The sequence below is a fragment of the Dendrobium catenatum genome, unplaced genomic scaffold, assembly GCF_001605985.2.
Source record: "Dendrobium catenatum unplaced genomic scaffold, ASM160598v2 original_scaffold_67303, whole genome shotgun sequence".
Taxonomy (NCBI): Eukaryota; Viridiplantae; Streptophyta; class Magnoliopsida; order Asparagales; family Orchidaceae; genus Dendrobium; species Dendrobium catenatum.
In genome coordinates this window covers 226,932-249,605 of record NW_021385752.1, presented here as the reverse complement: position 1 = coordinate 249,605, position 22,674 = coordinate 226,932, and the positions used below count along the sequence as shown (strand labels likewise).

Here is a 22,674-nt window from a genome sequence, read left to right as displayed (position 1 = left end):
AAAATATATAAGTTGCAAGAACATTAACAATCAAGAACTAAGTAGCAACAATCTCAATAATCTCACATTTTTTTATGATGTTAAAATAATTATTGTTTGAATAAAATTAAATACCCTAAATTTATTTTTAACTCCCTCTAAAATAATAAACATATGAATATAAGGGAATTTCATGAAGAACACAATTTTTTTTTTAATTTTTAATTTTATACAAATGATACAAAAACATAAATAGTTAAACAAATGACACAAAAAAAAAAACAAAACACAAGAAATAGAAACAAAATGGTTTACATACCTCTTCTTCATCACTTTGATCAATATGGTCTTCCGTCATTAAGCACAAGTTTATTATTTCATCTTCAGGTTTCGTCTCTGATGAATCTGATGCAGAATCTGCCCAAAATGCCTTTTGAGGTCTCTTTTTGTCTTTTCTAAACTTGGATTTCTCCTCACCCTTTTCTTTGCTTGTGTGATCTTGAAGAGTAGGACAATCCACTCTGACATGTCCAGGCTTCCTGCATTCAAAACAAACAACATCAGAAGATCTTTTAGAATATTTATTATCCTTAACTTTTCTCCAACTTTGATGCTGCTTGTGTTTCTTCCTTAGAAAGTTTTTGAATTGCCTTGTGATTAAGGCAAAGTCATCGCTTTCAGACCCGAAAGAGTCAGAGTCCGATTTGTGTGCTTTCAGTGCCACTGTTTTCTCTTTCTTTTTCTCACATGCATCAAGATTTCTTTGATTCATCTCTTGCTTGTAAACAATAAGTGAGCCAAGTAAGTTATCAATCGAATAGGTGTTTAAATCCTTATATTCAGTTATATTAGTGATTTTAGCATCAAAAGAGGAAGGCAAGCATCGTATGATTTTGTTTACTTTTTCATAGTTTGAAAGTTCTCTTCCTAGGACATGCAAAGAAGTTACAATTTGAGTAAACCGTGTATGCATATCAGAAATTGATTCAGAAGGTTTCATACGATAGAGGAAAGAACATATTCAATTGACAACTTGTGCATCTCTTCAAATATTTATGGCACACTTTGTGCATCTTTTTGTATTTGGGCAAATTTTATGCCTCTTTTTAATTTACGAACCATTGTGCATTCTATCGATTTTTTTATACATTATACATTTTCTATTGATACCCTTTTTTTTAATTGATCTTTCCAAAATTAATAATCTAAAAAATCAAATTTCTTTAATTATAAAGATAGTTATATTGAAAAGAAAATTAAAAAATAATAAGATATCAAAATTGTAATAATAATATTTAAATTATATTTGCCTAAAAAAAACATGATATTGATAGCCTTAAGTTAATCGAGTTATAAGTTAACTTAAATTTTTGAAAATTTAGATTTTATAATGAAATTAGTTTTATAATGCAGGTTAATTTATAACACTTTTTAGATCAATTAAGATAGGATTATCATATATGAAAACTTACATTTCAAACAAAAAACAAAAAAAAAACTAATCAAAACAAGACAATTTTTATTGATATCAATTTAAATATCAAATACATTTAAGCACTTTTGATATCAATTCACATTAAGAAAAATAACATAACATCAACATAAAATCAAAAGAAAGATAAGTACACCAATCAACACATCTCAATGGACTAGCAAAGACAATACATAAGAAGTATATCTAAAACTCTAAGGGGCCCTGGTCTGGAGGAGGAGGCTAATTGAACATAGAGAAATAGTTATTCATCAAAGCTATGTTGGTGTTCACCGAGTCGAACTAACCTTGGATCTAACCTATGTCTTGCTGGTACTATGCATCCTGCTGATTTAGGTGAGTCTGAATTTGATCAAAACATTGATCAAAATGACTCTCCAATCAGTCAAAGCGCTAGACTATCTCCTAAAAGTCAGGTCCATGAGCAGGTGCGCAGGTGCTCCCCCTTCTTCCTCAATATCCTCACTTGAATTGTCATTCTTTTCAAAAAGTGTTCAAAAAGAGGCATCGGTGAATTAGATTGGCATTTCAAGTGGAACCTTAGGTTGAACAATGTTGTACTTTTTTCTAAGACATAGGTCACTAGATATCCTAGAGCAATATTTTCTCCTCCTATGAGAAATAAACCCAATTTCTGAAGGTTATAAATGTAATCAAGAATGAGTTAGGCTTCATCTATTGGTTATCCAGTCATGATTAGATAGACAAAAGTGGACAGAATATGAGAAATGTTTATGCGATCACCAGCCTTAAGAATGATTGAAGTTTAAGCATATGTTGGATGACCCTAAAATTTTGATTTAAGATATAGATCCTAGCCAAGTGACCAACTTGAGCAACACCTCTAAGAATTTTATTTATTTCTGACCAATCAAAAGTCAGATTTGGAGGTCATAGTGTGTGCTCTAATTCCTTGAGTTCTTAAATGTAGAAAAGTTCCCATATATTCCTTATGGATTTCTACCCATTTCTTTTGGACATAAGATCTTATCCTACTTTCATCCTCACTAAAACTCATGTTCGCTAAAAAGTAGTGGAAGGACTCCTTATGATAGGCATGGATTAAATTCAAGATAAAGGCGAATTGAGTTGAAGTAAAAAGATGCACTTGAAAATGGATATCCTCTTGAATTAGGAGTCTAGACGGGGTGATTTTAGCAGCGACAAACCTATAATAAGAATCCTCATTTGCTATAGAAAAAAGTTTTCTTCTCTACCCCTAGATGATGAACCCTTAGAGACTCTATCGTGCTTGTTAGAGATGACCATTTCTAAGATGAGAAGGATTAGAATAGGTTGTTGAAGTAAATGAAAATGAATTCTAAAGCCCTCCTATTTAAAAAAAAATCATAACGTACAAAAATGAATTCATACTGTACGATAATTGGTTCGTACATGATGAAAATAATTTCATATATATGAACAAATATATTCAAAATGAAAAGACTTTTCATAATCACACAAGTTACGAAGCATCATTTCATACAGACTTTTTGACTAGATGATCGTACATACGAATAGGTGCTCGTCCAGGACGATCAGTTATTTAAGATCATTTTAATGATCGTTAAGTTCATCCCTCACATCAAATGACATGGGGTTCATATGTATGAAACAAAGTTTTAGACGTATGATAAGTTATAATAATTGTTACTTCCCGAATAACCATCTATATACGTATAGATGAATGAATATAAATTATTCGGGATGATATAAATATCATACAAAATGATATGTATTAGAAAATGAAAGCTTTATACATTCAGTCCAAAATAATGATTGACATGCTACAGAATTCATACGGGATGAAAGTATTTTTGTACAGTATGAATAGAACACTTTAAAAAATCAGCACAAATATTTAAAAAATAGGAATTTTGAAAAGAGGTACATGTCTAAATCACACAAAACATAAAAACAAAACCAAAAACTAGAAAAATATACACAAAATAAAACATTAACATTCAAAAATAGAAAAGACATATATAAATATATCAAGTTTGCAAAGAATTTTATTTAAGCATTAAAATTAATAACATGTGCTAAAAGTATCAAAAGATAGTGGTTTTATAAAAATGTCTGTAAGTTAATTTTTAGTTGAAACATGGTTCAATTCAATTTCTCCTTTGGATACATGATCCCTAATGAAATGATGCCTTATATCTATATATTTGGTTATAGAATATATTGAATAGGATTTTTTGAAATGCAAATGGCACTAGTGTTATCATAATAAATTAGAATATACATATTATAAATCATAAATCAATCAACTGTTATTTCAACTAAAGAACTTGTGCCACTTAACTTCCTAAGGTAATATATTCTACTTCAACAGTAGATAGGGCTATGGAATTCTATTTTCTACTGGACCCAAAAACTAAGGAATTCCTTATAAATTGACAAATTTTAGATGTACTCTTTCGATCAATCCTATAACTTATAAAGTCTAAATCTGAATATCCAATAATTTTAAATGAAGAGCTAAACCTAGGATACCAAATCCCTAACTTCTGAGTTCCCAAAAGATATCTCAAAATCATTTTTACTGCTATCAAATGTGATTCTTTTGGATCATATTAAAATCTAGCACACAAATAAATAATAAACATAATGTCGGGTCTGTTGGCTATAAAAAAAAAAAACACAGATCCAATAATTCCTCTAAATTTATTTTGATCAACAGATTTTTCCTTAGGGTCCTTATCCAACTGAATTGAGGAACTCATAGGTGTACTAACTGGTTTAGCATTATGTATTTCATACTTCTTGAGGATGTTCTTAACATACTTCGACTGACTAAGACATATTTCCTCCTTAATTTACTTAATGCTAAAACTTAAAAGTAACTTAGATCTCTCGTTAAGCATATCTCAAATTCACTACCCATTATTTTAAAAAAATTATCACAATAATTTTTATTTGTAGATCCAAAAATGATATTTTTAACATAAATTTAAACAATGAGTATATCATATCTCAATTTCTTTAAAAAGAGATTAGTATCCACACTTTTTTTTTTAAATATCTCTAAAGTAGGAAAGTACATAATCTCTCATACCAAGTCCTAGGTACCTGATTCAATCCATATAATATCTTTTTCAATTTAATAATATGATTTAGGTATTTTAAATTTTTAAAACCTAGAGATTATTCGACATAAACATTCTTTTGTATCACCCAATTCAAAAACATACTTTTAACATCCATTTGATACAACATAAATCCTCTTAAACATGCAAAAGCTAACAAAACTCTAATTGCTTCAAGTCTTGCTATATGGGCAAAAGTATCCTCAAAATTTTCATAAGGATGATTTTTCATTAATATATATGAATACCTTACATCCAAAAACATATAAATATGAAAAATTAAGTGTTCTCCCAAAAATATAGGGTGTTTTATTTAATTTAGACCTTATGTTCACCCTATTCAGAACATAATATGTAGTACTAACCGCTTCAGCCCAAAAATATTTAGGAAGTGAATATTCAACCAATATGGCTCTAGTGGCTTTAATTAATGTTCTGATCTTTCTTTCAACTACACCATTCTGCTGAATGGTTCCAAGTACAAAAAAATTATGATCAATTCCTTCTTTTATAAAATTTTTTAAATTTATCATTTTCAAATTCATCACCATGAGCACTTTGTATTGTTAAAATATCATACCCTAATTTCCTTTGAATCCAAGTAAAAAAGTCTCTAAAATTTTCAAAATATTCATTCTTATGAAATAAAAAATTAACTAACTTGAATCTTGAGAAATCATCAACTATCACAAATCCATATACATTCATTCCTAGACTAACAGAGCTAACCAGTCCAAAAAGATCCATATGAATAATCTCCAATGGTTTACTAGTTTTATGATCCTTATTAGAATGAAATGATGACTTCACATGTTTTTCTAATTGGCATGCATCACAAAGGTGATCCTTAGTAAAGTCTAGTTTTGATATACCTCTAACCAAATCCTTTTGGGTAATTTTTTTATGATTTTTCATGCTAGCATGACAAAGCCTCCTATCCTATAACTAAGATTCATCAGAAATTATTTTTAAACAAAAAATAATATGAGTTTTAATATAATTCAAATCTAGTATATAAACTTTATTTAACCTCATTTCTTGCAAAACATCATTTCTATTTAGGCTTAATATACAGCTAATGGGAAAAAAATTATACTATACCCTTTATCACAAAGCTGTCTTATACTTAATAAATTATTCTTTAAGCCTTCTATAAGCAATACATTCTCTATGAAAAAACTTTGCAAGTTTCTGATCATACCTGTGACAACCACTTTCCTAGTGGTGCTATCTCCCAGTATAACCTTGCCTCCAATCCTGGCTCCCAGCGATATGAATTATTTAGTTTCTCCAATCATATACTTCAAACAACCACTATCTAGGTACCAAATGCTCTCACGAGGCCTTATATGAGAGTGTCCCTACAAAATAATTAAATGTTAGACTTGGTAATCTAAACAAGTTTGGGTTCTTCTTTTAGCAAAATAAAATTAGATGCATGAATGATATGAATAGGTTTATGCATCTTAGATTTTCACACTAAAAGAGCTTTTTATATCTAAGATATAATTATGTGAAATAAGTCTAATTATTCCACAAGTATAATATTTAACTTCAAGAAATGTGTTTCTTAATTTTCTATAATAAATATGTCTCTTCCTAGGTTTTAAAATTTTTTACCTGAAAATAGGATTACTAAAATTTTCAAGTGTTGGGGGTATCCTATTTTCTTCAAGAGTATTCACTATTATTCTAAGAAATGAATTTACATCCTCTAACACAGTATTTTCATATTTCAAATAGTGCTCTATGTTTTTAGATTCATACTTAAAATTTTTGAATTATTTTTCCAATTAAGTATAGGATTATTTTTAAAGATCATTTTATTTATTTAAGTCATCGAATTCATCAAGTAAACTCATGTGGTTTTTATCTATTATTGCATGATATTTTCTAAGAATTTCATGTTCTTTTTTGAAATTCTTGCATTTCTAGGTTTAGACTAGCATATATTTTCTTAAGTTTTCTATATACATCATGAATTATCTTAAAACTTATAACAATTCATTATAAGTCAAGTCACATATCTCTTCTTGATATGGCCGATCAAGATTATCGGCCATTAAAATACAGGTTGGTGACTTCCTCCTCCTTTTTTATTTCTAACGAATCCGAAGCTGAGTCTGCCCAAAAAGTTCTTTAAAATTTCTTCTTACCCTTCTTCACATTTGCTTTCTCTTCTACCTTCTCCTTACTATGAGTGACTTTTAGATTTGGGTAGTCCAATTTTATATGTCTAGGCTTTATACATTCATAGCAAATCACATAATTAGAAATCTTAATATTTTTATCGAACTTACTTCTGTTCTATTATTAATGTCTCATCTGTTTCCTTTTAAGAAAACTTCTTAATTGCCTTCTCATTAAGTCAATGTTATTCTCATCTTCAGGTTGTGACTGATCACTCTACGTACTTTTAGTGCAATATTCTTCTCCTTTTGTTGTTCACCTACATCAATATTCCTTTAACTCACTCATTGCTCGTAAGCAATTAGTGATCCAAGAATATTATCAATAGAGTAAACATTCAAATCTTTAGACTCTATAATTATAGTTATTTTAGCATCATAAGGAGTAGTTAAACAATGAAGAATTTTATAAACCATTTCAGCATTCGTTAGTTTCCTACCTAATACATACAAAGAAGTGACTATTTAAGTAAATCTTATATACATGTCAGAAATAAATTCATTTTGTTTTATGTGAAATAATTCATAGTCATGTAATAAGATATTTAATCTAGATTGTATTACTTCATTAGTCCCTTTGTAAGTAATACAAAGTCTAACCCATATGTCTTTTTCACTTTTGCAAGTGAAAACCCGCATGTAATCCTTTGACTTAAGTGCATAAAAGAAATTATTTAAATATTTTGCTTTTAGTTGTACTAAGTACATTCTTCTATAGTCCAGTCAGCAAAGGGTGTTTCAGATGTAATGCCATCAACTAATCTAGTTGGTATAGTATACCCTTCTTGAACTAAAATTAACATGTGATAATCTAGTGATTGTAGAAATGTAGACATATATATTTTCTAAAAATTGAAAGGGGTATTATCAAATAATGGAGGTCTAGTGATCAATTACCCTTCAGATGTGTTTCAATTTTCAAAAGTAGTCATTCTTGTTTTCAAAAAGTAGTCTAAATTTATGATTTTGAAATAAAGCTCTGATACCACTTATTAAGTCCTTATAGGTTGTTAAACCTAAGCTATTATCCCATGGCTAACCAAGGGGGCGAATTAGTAATTTAAAAACTCTCTTAAAATTTTTAAATAAAAACTAATTTTAAATCTCGTAGCAAGTTAATTAAGTTTTAAAGTAAAACTTTTCAACCAGAGTAAATAACTTGAAGTAAATAAAATATGGAAATTAAAAGACACAAGAATTTATAGTGATTTGGTCAAACATGACCTACAACCACCCCCTGAAGACTCTCTCTTCAGGTATTGCATAATTACCAAAGTATCTCTCGTTTTACCCCCACAACAAGATGGAGAAGCCTTTACAAAGCCTCCCTTCCACCAATCCCCAGTGCGGTAGAGAATCATCGTCCTCTTACACCCTCCAAGTTTCTACAGAGAACCATCATCCTTTCACACCCTCTGAGTGCGGTAGAGAACCGTCACCCTTTCACACCCTCCAAGTGTCCATAGAGAACCATCATCCTTTCACACTTTTTAAATGTCGATAAAGAATTGGATCTTCTCCAAAGATCTTCTCACGAGCAATTAGAAAGAAGAAAAGAAAATTAATCACAAAGAGATCATTAACTTTGAGTAACCTTGTGAACCATTCACACTCTAATTATAAGAAATCTCTCTCAAACACTCTTCCACTCTCTCTCTCTCTTTTAATTACTCTTAAAAATTATTAAGAACAAATTTCTTCACATTAGTTTTAGTGGACCTTTTATATCAAAGACATGAAAAACCATTCAGAAAACTAAAATTTTCAATTTTAAGCGTATACGATCGTATAATATGATCGATTGTTTGTATATACAAATAGTTTAGAAAATATTACATACAAACCTATTATGAATCAATATTAATTCATTTCATATATAATGATCATTCGGGATGAACCAAGTTCATCCAGTATGAACAGTTAGAAAATTTTTCATCTTCAACGGGACGAAGAGGAACCCCATAATTTCTTATCTTGAATGGCGTATGTATGATGATGACATCATATGGTATGATCAGTTATAAAAATTTTTAAGTTCTTCAGGACAAAAAGGGACCCGTCCAATTCGTACACTAGACAGCGTACATACAATGACAACATTGTACGGTACTAACCTTTCAAAAAATTTTCAAATTCATCTGGATGAAAAGTATAATCAGTTTTAAAAATTATAGTTTTTAAACTCTCTACTGGTGTGTGCGTGTGCGCATAGTTACTCAATTACAATCACACTCTCTTAGACTCAATAAAATAAAAAATATAGACTTCAATTACAATAACCCCTAAACTAATTTTATTTGAAGTCTTCAATAAACTGGAGTATGATTTCCCTGAAATATTAGTACACATAAACAGCAAAACAGTTCTTCTAAAATATGTTAGGAGAAATTATAAGTAAAGCAATAATAGTTGGAATCATAAAAAATATAAAAGTTGCAAGAATATTAATAATCAAGAACTAAGTAACAATTATCTCAATAATTTCTCCTTTTTTTATGATGGTAAAATAATTATTATTTGAATAAAATTGAATATCCTAAATTTTTCCTTAACTCGTCCTAAAAGAATAAACATGTGAATATAAGGGAATTCCTTGAAGAACACAAAATTTTTTTAAATTTTTTAATTTTTCACAAATGATACAAAATAAAAAATAGTTAAATAAATGAGACAAAACAAAATTAAAACACAAGAAAAAAAAAACAAAATAAAAAATAAGATTACTCCCCTTTTGATAACAATAAAGAGGGAAAAAAAGTTGAAATGAAAAAAGTCATATGAGAATTCTTAGTAATTGATCTTAAAAGAGATTGAACTATAATTGTAATAATAAAGCTAATAACCACTAGATGAAAAAGAAAGATTCAAAATATTTTAAATTAAAGTATAACGAAGATAATAAAGTTAATCAATGTCATGAAGCATTCTATATAATTAGATAAGGAGAATTATTATAAAAGTGATGAAATGGATATTAGATAATTTCATTTTTTAATATAAAATATAATTGAACATTAGATTGATTTGAATTTAAAGATTAAATGATAGAGGAAAGAACATATTCAATTGGTGACTTGCGCATCTTTTCAAATATTTGTATCACATTTTATGCATCTTTTTATATTTGGACTAATTATGTGCCTCTTTTTAATTTATGAACCATTACGCATTCTATCGATTTTTGTACACATTATACATTTCCTTTTGATACCCTTTTTTAATTTATCTTTCTAAAATAAATAATCTAAAAAATCAAATTTCTCTAATTATAAAGATAATTATATTGAAAAGAGAAGTAAAAAATAATAAGATATCAAAATTATAATAATAATATTTAAATTATGTTTGTTTCGAAAGAATATGAGATTGATAGCCTTAACTTGATCGAGTTATAAGTTAACTTAAATTTTTGAAAAATTAAATTTCATAATGAAATTAATTTTGTAATGAAGGTTAATTTATAACCCTTTTTAGATCAATTATAATCATATAGACAAACTTACATTTCAAACAACGAACAAAATGAACTAATCAAAATAAGATAATTTTTATTGATATCAATTTAAAGATCAAATACATTTAAGCACTTTTGATATCAATTCATAGTAACAAAGACAACATAACATCAATAATATCAATATTAAATCAAAAGAAAGACAAGTACACCAATCAACACATCTCAAAGGACTGGGAAAGACAACACACAAGAAGTATATCTAGAACTCTGAGAGGCCTAGGTTTGGAGGAGGAGGCTGGTTGAACATAAATAAGTTGGAAGAATATTAACAATAAAAAATTAAGTAGCAACTATCTCAACAAAAATGACATACAATCACACTAAGAAAAGCAAGAAATCTTATATGTAAATAAATAAATTAAACACATCAATCAATTAAATTAATTAAATAAATATTCATAAGAAAATTTTCTGTTTATTACAACTCAGAATTTATATAAATTGAAAGTGTTCGAGCACCACTATTTACAAACTTGGGTTCTAATCCTAGGATCGACGCAAGTTAACTTTGAGTGGATACTCTTTGTCTTCAACATTTTGGGCTCCTTGGATTTGTCATATCTGGATACCAAAATGAAAAAGAAAACTCTTCCCCCAAAGAAAAGGTTATTATTTTCACTTGGGGTATTAAAATGATTCACATTTAGGTTTCCAAATGGAAAAGGACCCTCCTTTGAGGGATGCCCTTTTCTCTTTGGAATTTAAGTTTGGATTTATGTATCCCGACTCAAATGTCTAACTTTCACAACTCTTAACTTTAAACAAATTATATCTATAGTAAAATGAAAAATCTTGACTCTCCTACAAGTTTATCCTAAGCATTAAAAAAATATTCCAAGGAGTTATATAAATATATTAAATTAAAATCTCATCTATATTTAGCCACTCTCTTTTGATTTTAAAGGGGACAAGCAATTTTAACACTTGCATAAAAATTTGTCAATTAAATTATTAATTTTACCCCTTGATTTATGGCCATATACGAGCATTGCTACATACAAAAAACTCAGTGAGCAACCAAATCGCTCCTAACCTAAGAGTATTTTATTGCACATCACATCAATTCACAGATTACAATTAACATAAGTAAGCACTCACATCAATCAATTTTCAATCACAATATGTAATGAAAACTCAAAAATTAGGTATATAGTAATAAAAAGTAAACATCAGTCTAGCCTATACTAGAATTAATTATCCTAGCAAATCATCTAAAGTGTGTGCAAAAGACTGTATGGTTGGGGTAGATCCTTTGCTGGGTAGTTTGTTAAAGTTATTCGATTTTTAGTTTTGTTAAGGGTCAAAATGGGAAATTTTAGTTATAGTTTAAATATTAATGTAATAAGGTTTATTTTAGAATACATTTTAGAGATTGATTGATCAAATAAATTTAATTAGTTAGAGACTAAATGTCTATTAAATTTTAATTAATTTTATTAGTTATTGATTTAAAAGATTAAATTAATTTAGATTTTTTAACAAACGGTTTGTGACATTATCACAATGGGCTTGAGGAACTAAGCCTCCTTAGGACACTTAGCCCTACATCTCAAGGTAGTCCTGCAAATAAACCAGATTGATGTAGTAGAATTAAAGATTTTAATTTAGTTAATTAATTGAGAGTCATTTAATTTTAAGGTTTTTTCACTCTATTAAATTTGTTTGTGGCATTATCACAATGGGCTCGAGGAACCAGACCTCCTTAGGATACTTAGCCCCGCAGCACAAGGTAATCCATCCAAATAACTTCATATTTAGAGTGCTTGTTTTGCATTAAAATATTTGTTGACTTATTTTATTAACCAAGTTAGATGTTTTTAAGATTTTAAGCAATTATTGAATTTTTTGAATTATTGGAATTATTTAATTATATTAATTAGAGAGGCTAAAGTTGACTTTTAAATTTAATTTGATTTTTAAAATTTAAGTATTTTGTTAAAAATTAGACCTTATGATGAGTAATTATACTTTGAGTTTGCTCAATTTAAAATTATTTACATTAAATTATGATTTTTCAAAGTTTTGACGTAGTTTGGAACTACGGTTGATCGAAAAGTTGACTTTTTGACTTTGACTTAATTTTGGAGGTTTGACATTTTTAGAAAATACTTGATTTTAATTGGAATTGAATGTCAATGAGTTTTATTTAATTATATTTTTCTAGAATTATTGGTGATTATACAAAATTAGGATATTTTTTGATTTTTTTTTAAATTCTTAATTAAGGGGTTTTTTAGATTTTGAAAAAAAAATCATTCTCAAACAACATGGAATCACTCCCAAAGGTCAAGGGTGACCCATGGAAGTGTTTCCGATTTTTTTATTAATTATTTGGAATTTTAAATTTAATTAAATATTTTTTCATTAGATCTTAAATTAAAGTCTAATTAGAGGTCCAGTGATAGAAATTTTATTTTTTCTAGGTATAGGATTAAAATATGGCCATTTTGATGTATTATTTGAATTTTTTGGATTTAAATTAAATTATCATAATTTTTTTAATTTTATGGGTCCTTAAAAAGACTGAAACTTGATTTGCTTAATTTTTTTAACTAATGAAATTTAAACATTTAGGGAAATATATCACGAAGTTTACTTTGGTCAAGTTTCACATTTATTGGGTATGTGTAGAATCTTCTAAGAATTTTCTAAGTTATTTAGACATAGTCCTTAATTATTTTCTTAGGTGTCATTACTGTTCAATTAGGTTTTAATATATGTCTATCTAACAATTACACTAATCCGAGCACACAAAAAAAATTCAGGACCTAATTCTACAAATCTAGAGAGTTGTGAATTTTCAAAGTTTTTGGTTCAAAATGGACCCATTACTTTGAAAATTTACATCATAGCAATCCAATGATTATCTAGTCCTAGAAAAATTACAGTAAATGCCTAAGATATCGAAATGTTTTTAACGAAATTTTTTGTCTAGTTTGATCTCTGAATTGTGAGAAATTTGAAAAAAAATAGATTTTAAACAAACACATAAAACTCAGAATCTATTGGCCAAATCAACTCAAATGTAATTTTAATAAATAATACACTAAATTATCTTTTGAATGATACTAAGAACTCTAAATTTGGTGAAAAATAAATTCTGTGAATTTTGGAAGTTTTTGGGCCTTAAGTTGAATATGTTAATTAAATTTAATTTAATAATTAGACAACGGCGACAATGATTGTGCCGTCACCGCCGTCATTTGACATGTGGCAAAACATGTGTCAAGCCCTCGACAGCCACTTAAATACGTCAGGCACGCTCTAAGACATAAGATCGACCGCGGGATGAACTAATTGTGAAGATTCGTCTACGTGGCATCCCACGGTCTAAAATAACCCATGTTCGAATCCTTAGGGAGATGACATGGTTTGAGCTATGTGATGTGGTGCGATGGCCTCGTCCGATTGCACTGAATGCATGATTGGACTGCTCTAGTTAGTCGACTGAAAAATAATTCAAAATGAACTGAAACATTCAAATGATCATAACTTTCAAACTACTTAGCCAAATTTAATGAAATTTCAAACATAAGCTCATGGGATCATGAAATTTCATTGCATGGAGTTTGGAGGCACCATGCAATGAAAATTTTGAGACACATCAGTAGAAAAGTAAATACCAACCTAGCTTAAAGATGAAATTGGTTGTCCTAAAAAACAAATTTAAGTGTGTAGTTGGCTCTGTGGCATGGAGATACCCTAGGCTTATTATTGGTTAAATTTAGTTTGTTGAAGGGTCAAGCAAATTTTATGTCAAATTTAAATTCTAGTGAAAATTTTAAGCAGTTTTAAATTGAACTTTAAACGTAAAATGAGAATAACATATAATCCAACAATTCGAGTTTTGAGATCATGGACTCATTTTTCTCGTGGACAGGTCCTTTACTAGTTTGTTGAAGACCCCATAAGCTTTTAATGGCTGGATTTGACGTTTTTGGAGAAAACCCTCTTTCTCTCACTAGAATGCTATCTCCTCATAAAAATAGTTATTTGAGGCTTGGAAATGATGGGGAGAAGCTTTAGAAGTACTTAGAAGTGGCTGAAGAAGATGAGGAAGGGTTTTTCTGGAGAGGAGGGCCTTGATTTGACCTTTTTCCATGAGTTTAAAGGGGCTTGTTGACTTGTTGACCTATTGACCATTCAATGATGACTTGTATAGGCTTTTAGAGGGTCAAACATGCTATAGGAAATCATCCCAAGGAGTTTGAGTCAAGGGATTGGAGTTTTGAGCAAATAAATGAAATTGGAGAGGGTTTTGACCCCTCCAAATGAGTTGACCCAGTCAAACTTAGGGGGGTTTGACTTGAAACTTTTTGTACATGTATGAAATATCCAATTTGGTGATTTTTAAGGGTTATTTTTAGTTGAAATGGGTTCAAGCATTGAAATCTATATTAGTGTAGGTTAAGGGTTGATTTGATCAACCATGGTTAACTTGGTCAACCTAGTCAAACCATGGGTTGAATTTGAGTCAAACAAATTCAAATGAGTGTTTTGAGATCAATGGAAGTGGCCCATGCACTAGTGAGATCATTTGGTTCAAAATGCTATTTGGACCCTTAAGAAGTCGTCAATCACAATTGACTTGATCAATCATGTCAAACCAAAACATGAGTTTGTGTCCAATGGATCCCAAATGATATTTGGGATTCATTAGAATAGGTTTCAAGGGTTGAAGAGATTGACTACAATAGTAAGAACCAAGCCCCTTGGTATAAATTCATATGCCATAAGCATTACATGGTTTGTTCTCATCCTATATATAGTTGGCCTTGGTTCGAGGCTTAAAAAAGGTGGATTCTCTTCTAAGAAGAGGGATTTTTGTATATGCTATTTGCCCGCTTTGCCACTCTAATCAAAAGAATACTACACATCTATTCTTTGCGTGCAACTTCCCCTTCTCTATAATTGCCAATCTCATTATGGAGACAAATGATTTTCTATATAGACCGAATATTCTTTAGGTATTTGGTTTTATAGAAGACTTGCATACTATATCCAAGAATGCTAAGATTTTTTTACGTCTCATTACTTGTTGCATGATATACTACCTTTGGAGAGAAAGAAATAATAAGAAATTTGGAAATGCATACTCCTCCTCGTCTACTATTTGCAACAAAATCAATAATGTTGTTTTATTAAAGTGGAAAAACATAAGAACGGTTTTGAGATTTTTGAAAATGTTATAAAACTAAAAGACTACACAGGCTGGGCCTTCTGGATGGCTTACAGCCAACCACAAGTTCATGCTCCATGAGAGCTTTGTTATTTTATAATATGTTCTCTCCTGTTTTATGATCTTTTTTGGCTAATTTGATTTGACTAATCAGTACAGAGATTGATATCTTCAAGGGGCAAGGATGAATGTATTGCATCATGTATTCCCATTTGGACAAAGGATCTAGGCATCATTTTTTATGAAGGCAACCCTCACAACCAGGGGAGAAATACCAAAAGCCTTTTGAGATGCAATTTTTAATTTATGAGCCTCATTTTTGAGACTTCTTGGATTTAGTTCTTTGATATTTTGTATTATCCTGTGTGGCTGTCACACAATTTTGTAAGCTTTTGCTCAGTCTCTCACAGGTTTTCCTTTACTTTTTGAATTTTGATTGTTCATACAATCACTTGCATGTAACTAGTTTCTTATAATGAAAATTAGGCTATACCCTTAATTCTTCCAAAAAAAAAAGAGAGAATAAAAATATGTGGCATCGAGCTGTAACCTGCCAAAATAAAAACAAAAACCGACTGTTTTGACTTTCTAGTTTTCTATGCTGTGCTTTGCGAGAGATGTGATTGCACAGTACCATATATCCCTTTCCAACATACCTTCTTCCGTGTGCCACCGGTTATAAGCCTGTAGCATATTCCTGACCCATTTTATTACAGCACTTAAATTTATAACAGAAAAGGTTTCTTCTCCTTTCTGTATTCTTTTCTTCAGCAACAAATATAAACCATTCATAGATGAAGACCCTTAATAATAGGTTAGTCACCAGTTTCAGAGGAAGAACGAGTGGAAAAGAGAGAGAGAGCCGAGACTGCTTATTTAAAAATTATTTCAATTTTCTTTTCTTTTCATTTAATCCTACCTAATGTAACTATATTTAGGAGCTGTTTGGATAAAAATAGAATTTAACAACATTAGGATTTGATAAATTAAGCACACCCCAATTCAATAAATCCTACTGTTGTTAAATCCTGAAAACTCTTTGGCCAAAAAGACATGAATTTCTGATAATTTCTATGAACCTGTTTAGGTTTAGGGGTGTCAAAATTCGATAACAGGTCGGATTCGGGGAAAATTCTTGCTTCATCTACTTCTCATCAACATGGAAGGCATGTGTTGGAGCCAACCAAGACCCAAAAAAACTGCAAAATTTCAATTCTTAAACTTGAAATAAAATAAAATAAACACTTTTGGTAGTGTAATGAAAACTTGCTTCATGTAATAAGAACAAAGTCCTCTCATGTTTTTTTTTTTTCATGATAAAACTGAATCAATGCAAGATAACTAATATTCATCCCCAGTACAAAATCCTTGGTCTAATTCCATCCAAAGACCAAGACTCTACCTTTCAAATATCTACAACAAAATTAGATATGATCTCCAGCTTCTTAATTCCTACTCAGAGGCTTAGGTTTTCTTTCTTGAATTTATATTGAGATTAGTGCAATACAAAATATCATAAATAGCACTAATTTTAATACAAATCCAAGACTTCTATGACAACTATCCTGATACGGAAACAATTTTTTTTTTCTTTTTTTTTATGATTTCATTGTGGGAAGAACTAGGCAGCAGCAGATGGCGGCCGGCGATGGGTCGCCATTGTGAGACGCTGGCATCGCGGACACATTGTGAGCGCTGAAGCCGGCATCGGCTGTCGTGTGAGCGGCGAGAGAACGGTGGGCGGCGCAACCCTCAACGCTCGAAGCTCCTCCACCTCTCTCTGCAGCCTCCTGTTCTCTTCAGTCAGAGACCCAAAACACCTCTTCAGGTACTCGCATTCCATCTCCGTCTGCTTTAATTTTGTTCTGCTTTTCAAACAAAAAAAAAAGCTCAACAACTTTAACAACTAGGATCAGATTAATGACGGAAAATATCATCACATTATATATATATTTGTATAATATATATATATATATATATAATTTTTGTATATATTATATGTACATAATGTGTATATTCAAAATCCACATGATTTTTTCATCCGAAATCAACACAGAATAATTTCTCTGAATTTAGATGATCATATCACATTTTAAAAATAAAAAAATAGGAATTAGGTTTATTTTACTTGAGTTGAAGCTTGATCTTATCCAATGGTAGCTTTTAAAGTATGTGAAATTAAAATTCAAGACTTATGGACTGATTGGGGCAACTTTTTCCTTGGTTTTACCTTTTCGATATCATTCACAATTTTGATTGGTAAGTACTTATTTGTTATTTTTTACTATTTTTTAAAAGATTTTGTTGATAAAAAACTTATTTTTGCTTATAATGATTAAAGCTCTTATTTTTTTCAAAATAATTTTGCAATCGAAATAGCCGATGTTTCTCCTCAAAAAAAAAAAAAAAAAACAGCGTTCATATATTTCAATGCATGTATTTTATTTTATGAGATTAATCATTCTCAAAACAAACTAAAAGTCCTTTTCAAATATGTCACATTAAAAGAATAAAACTTTATTTTTAAACTGATAAGAAAATGAATAGGTCATCAAACATACTTCCATTACTTCACCAGTCGCCCAAATCAATAATTAAAAAAAAAAACAGAAAATTACTCTATCAATCAAAAAGCTTTAAAAAAATAATAATAAGCAATCAAAATGAAAGCAAGTTTAATAAATAAATAAATAAAGCATGTTTCAGCACTCACCTTGCCCGGCGGTTCTGAAACCAGACCTCGACCTGCCGCGGCCTCAGCCTCAGCCTCGAAGCCAACGCCTCTTTCTGTTTCTGTTCATTTTAACCCATAAAAATCCCTCAAATCGCAAATCAGACCCCAGAAAAGCCCTTATTGCAAATTAAATTACACTAATTTCTTACAGGATTTAAGGTGTGGTTCTGCCTGAAGCTCTCTTCAAGCATTCTCGACTGCTCCTTCGAAAGCCGAAGCTTTTTCGGCCGGTGACCACCATCTCCGTCGCCATCGCCGACTTCATCATCCTCACCCTCCTCGCCGCTAGCAGGAAATTCCTCCTCTCCTCCACTCGCCGGCCGATTCATGTCCAGATCCCTCACGTTGCTTCCTCCGCCTTCTATATAAGAAAAAAATCCTTATAAAAAAGGAATTGTGATGATATCAAGATGAAAAAAAACTGAATTTTGAAGACAGAAAACTTGCCGGAGCCAGATGGGGAGCTCATGCCTGGGATTGCCATTGTCAACTCAAGATCCTCCATGAGAGAGTCAGAGAGGAAAAAGCAGAATAAGAAGAAGAAAAAGAAGAAGAAAGGAAAAAAAAAAGGATTGAAAGCAGAAGAGGAAACAAATTCGAATTTCTTGTGATAAGACTTGTCAACTTATATAGAAAGGTAGGAGACAGGAAATTAAATACCGATATTAAATAGAGTTGGTGAGGCGAAGAACTCAGTTTTGCTCCACTCTAAAGTGGGACCCAATTTCAACCTTGGTCGTATGGACCCCACATATACCATTTTTGAGGCTGGGTGCATTACGGTGGACAAAAAATAGTGACTTTTGACTGGTAACTGTAGGTTATAAATTTGAATACCTGGGGAACTGACACGTGTACCACGCATGGTGGGGGTGTTGCAGGAAAATCGCCGGCAGGTCTCCTTCTTTGGTGACGCTGCGTCGGCTTGTCGGGGGATGAGGTCGGCCGCTGAAATGATTGGCTGTTGAGGGAAGCTTTTGCAGGAAACGACCTTCTCTTCAATTTATTTAATTTACCCCTTTTAGTCCTCGAAATGCAATATCAGTTTACGTGAACAATTCTTCTTTATTTTCAATTTTTGTTCCGTTGCTCTCAAAAGAAATTCTATGGAGGTCGTTTTTAACATTTTTTTTTTTTTTTTAGAGTACCCGAAAATGACTAGACGCTCTCAAAGGTCGTTCACGACTTTTATTATATGGGATCCAAAACTGACCGTGATATTGCTATACAGTCTGTTTTCGCTCACCAAAAGTTCTTTTCTTTTTTAATACTCTTTTTAAGAATAGTATTTATTTTATGATATTATATATGAATAAATTATTTAATACGTATTTTTTTTAGGCATATCGTTCACTCAGTTGGCTAGTTTAGGCTTCGTTTGGGACGGCTTTCTTACTGCTTCTTAAAGCCGCTTTCTAGTACAAAAAGTTTAATTTTTATACTAGAAAGCAGCTTTAAGAAGAAGTAAGAAAGCCATCCCAAACAAAGCCTTATATTAAGGTTTAGATTATGTAGCTCTTTGCAAAGTTGGATAGCTTTGTTTATAAATTTTGAAATCATATAAAATTTTGAGTCTACTTAGTTAAAACAAAGTTTCTTTGTCACTGAATATTGAGCTAACAAACTTGCTCATATGACTCATAAAGCTGCATATTCTTCTATGAAATTCAACAACTCGGACAAAATAGTCACCAATTGATTAAAGGTTCTTGCTAAGGATAATAATAGCCCTCAATTTGAATCTCATTTGAGATTCTCGGTTGGCATTCAAATCTAATTTAGATGCATTCCCTATTTAGAAATATACAGTTATCCCATATACAGAGATTCTGTTGGGTGTTTCCACTTTAAATAAAATATGAAGTTTCACACACATTTATTGATTTTCACATATTCATTAAATGTCAATTTAATAGTAATATCTGTATTATCCGAACAAACGGAGGAGGAGAATACTTAAACAATAACTTCAAATCTTATTTCAATAGTTGGGGAGTCGCTCATCAATATACTTGTCCTTACACACCAGCTCAAAATGATGTTGTTGAGTGCAAAAATCATCACATTTTAGAAATAATCAGAAGTCTTCTAATTCACTCCAATGCCCCTCACACTCAGTTGGTTGAAGCACTACATACTGTCATTCACTTCATTAATCATCTTCCCACCAGAACTCTTCAACATAAAACTCCTTTTGAAAATTTATACAAAAAGACACCAACATATACTTACCTAAAAATGTTAGGATGCTTATGCTTTCCCTGGATGAAGCCTTATTCCAAATCCAAATTATCCCCTTTTTCTCTTCCCTATGTTTTTATTGGATATGTCTTGGGTCAAAAAGGATTTTGTTGTCTTGATCCTACTACCTATCGGGTTTTCACCTTCAAGCATGTAGTATTTAATAAAAACAATTTCCCATTCCAGCAACAACCTCCAACATCCAGCAATACTCAAACTCCTTCCCCTATTAACTCCATTCCTCCTCTTTTATTGGTTCCTACGTCCACCTTACATCATCCAACAACTTATCAACCCATTCACGTATCAACTACATCACCACCTAACTCCTCTCCCATCACACAATCTCCTACTCCCATATCTCGATCATCCTACCAACCTCCCACTCCACAACCTATGAACCGTACCACAGCTCATCCCATGAAGACTCGCCTCAAAACAGGACACCTCAAACCCAAACAAGTGTTTGACCTCACTCATCAACTCACTGACTCTGATTCTACCTCTTACACTCAAGTCATTATGCTTAATCATTGGCGTAAAGCAATGTGCCAAGAATTTCAAGCGTTACAATCACAAGGAACATGGGACCTAGTACCTCCAACGCAAAATAAAAATATACTAGTTTGCAAATGAATCTATCGAACCAAATACAATTCTAATGGCACGATAGCACGATACAAGGCTAGATTGGTCACATTAGGTTACAATAAAGAGTTCGGACTTGACTACACCAAAATGTTTAGTCTAATGGCCAAAATAACAATCATTCGAATACTTCCAATTCTTGCTCTTCTCCACAAATGGCCGATACATCAGCTAGATGTATCAAATGCTTTTTTACACAAATCTTTAACATAAACTGCCTACATGAAGCAGCCACCTAGCTTCTTTGATGTTAACCATCCCACACACATTTGCAGACTAACAATGCTCTTTACGGCCTCAAGAAAGCACCGCTGAACCAACTCGAGTTTACTACAAGTCACTCAGATCCCTCACTTCTCATATATAAAAAAAATAGCTCAAAATTGGATGTGTTAATCTATGTCAACGACATCATAATAACTAGAAACAATGCCTTATCTATCAACCACTTACTGTAACAATTACATCACCGATTCAAGATGAGAAATTTGGGGCCACTGAACCAATTCCTCAACATAACAGCTAACATTACACCTACAGGATTACTTCTACATTAAACCAGATATGTTGAAGACATATTAGTAAGAGCACGAAAGACAAACAACAATGTTGTCGCTACACCAAGTAATATCAAGGCCATTCCATTGACTCAATCACCTCTGTTCAACAATCCTAAGTTGTACCGACAGCTTGTAGGAGCCCTGCAATACCTAACACGTACACGACCATCCATTACCTATGTTGGTAACAAAGCTTGTCAACACATGCATCAACCAACTGTGTGCAACTTTAAAGCTCTCAAATATATCTTAAGATATATTCAAGGCACCATACATTATGGATTACCTATCAGCCGCAATTCCTTAACTCTTCAATCCTATACATACTCGAATTGGGCAGGTGACCAACAAGATCGTAAATCCACAAGGGGGTACTGCAACTTTTTAGGTACAACCCTCATATCATGGAGTGTCAAGAAATAGTCCACCATAGCACGCTTATCTACATAAGTCGAATATCGAGCTATTTCTTCAGCAACAACCAAAATCAAATGGCTTGGATGTCTACTTCAAGAACTAGATTGTCTTCAAATATAACCAATAACTTTATACTGTGATAACACATCGACAATAGCTTTGGCAAACAATCCAATCTATCATGCTAGCACTAAGCATATAGAAAATTGACTGTCATTTTATTAGGGAGTGTATAAAAAATCAAAGCATTCAAGTTCACGACATTTCATCCAAAGATGAACTTGCTATGGGGTATTAGCAAACAAAAGTATGGAAACATTCTAAAGCAAGAATGTACAGCTATAATTCTGCTACCTATTATTTATGTACACGTGTACCTCTTTATTATTGTTTGCTTGTATCTAAGCTCTATATATAGGACCCTTGTATCCAGTTTAATGAATAGAGAAAATTCTTATTACTATTTTCAATAAAAACTCTCAAGTTGGTTTGCTTGTATCTAAGCTCTACATCGCGCGGGAGGTCTGGCCAGCGTTCGAATCCCACTGCACGCGCGGGAGCGCGCGCGAGGTCTGGCCGGAGCGCGGGAGCCCGCGCGGGGAGGTCTGGCCGGAGCGCGAGAGCCG

At 31.4% G+C, this 22,674-nt stretch overlaps 1 protein-coding gene across 1 annotated transcript in view; it reads right to left on the bottom strand.

The window, feature by feature from the left end:
* Positions 1-16,779: 16,779 nt before the first annotated feature.
* LOC110101785 (homeobox-leucine zipper protein HOX3) overlaps positions 16,780-22,674 on the bottom strand; it is a 9,042-nt gene continuing 3,147 nt past the window's right edge. Inside the window, exons 3-7 of the mRNA XM_028691773.1 lie at positions 19,020-19,200; positions 18,611-18,681; positions 18,332-18,554; positions 18,162-18,241; positions 16,780-17,313 (exon numbers count right to left, since the gene is read on the bottom strand). Of these exons, the coding sequence (XP_028547606.1) occupies positions 17,070-17,313; positions 18,162-18,241; positions 18,332-18,554; positions 18,611-18,681; positions 19,020-19,200 (799 nt within the window). The 3' untranslated portion in view covers positions 16,780-17,069. The remainder of the gene's footprint in view (positions 17,314-18,161; positions 18,242-18,331; positions 18,555-18,610; positions 18,682-19,019; positions 19,201-22,674) is intronic.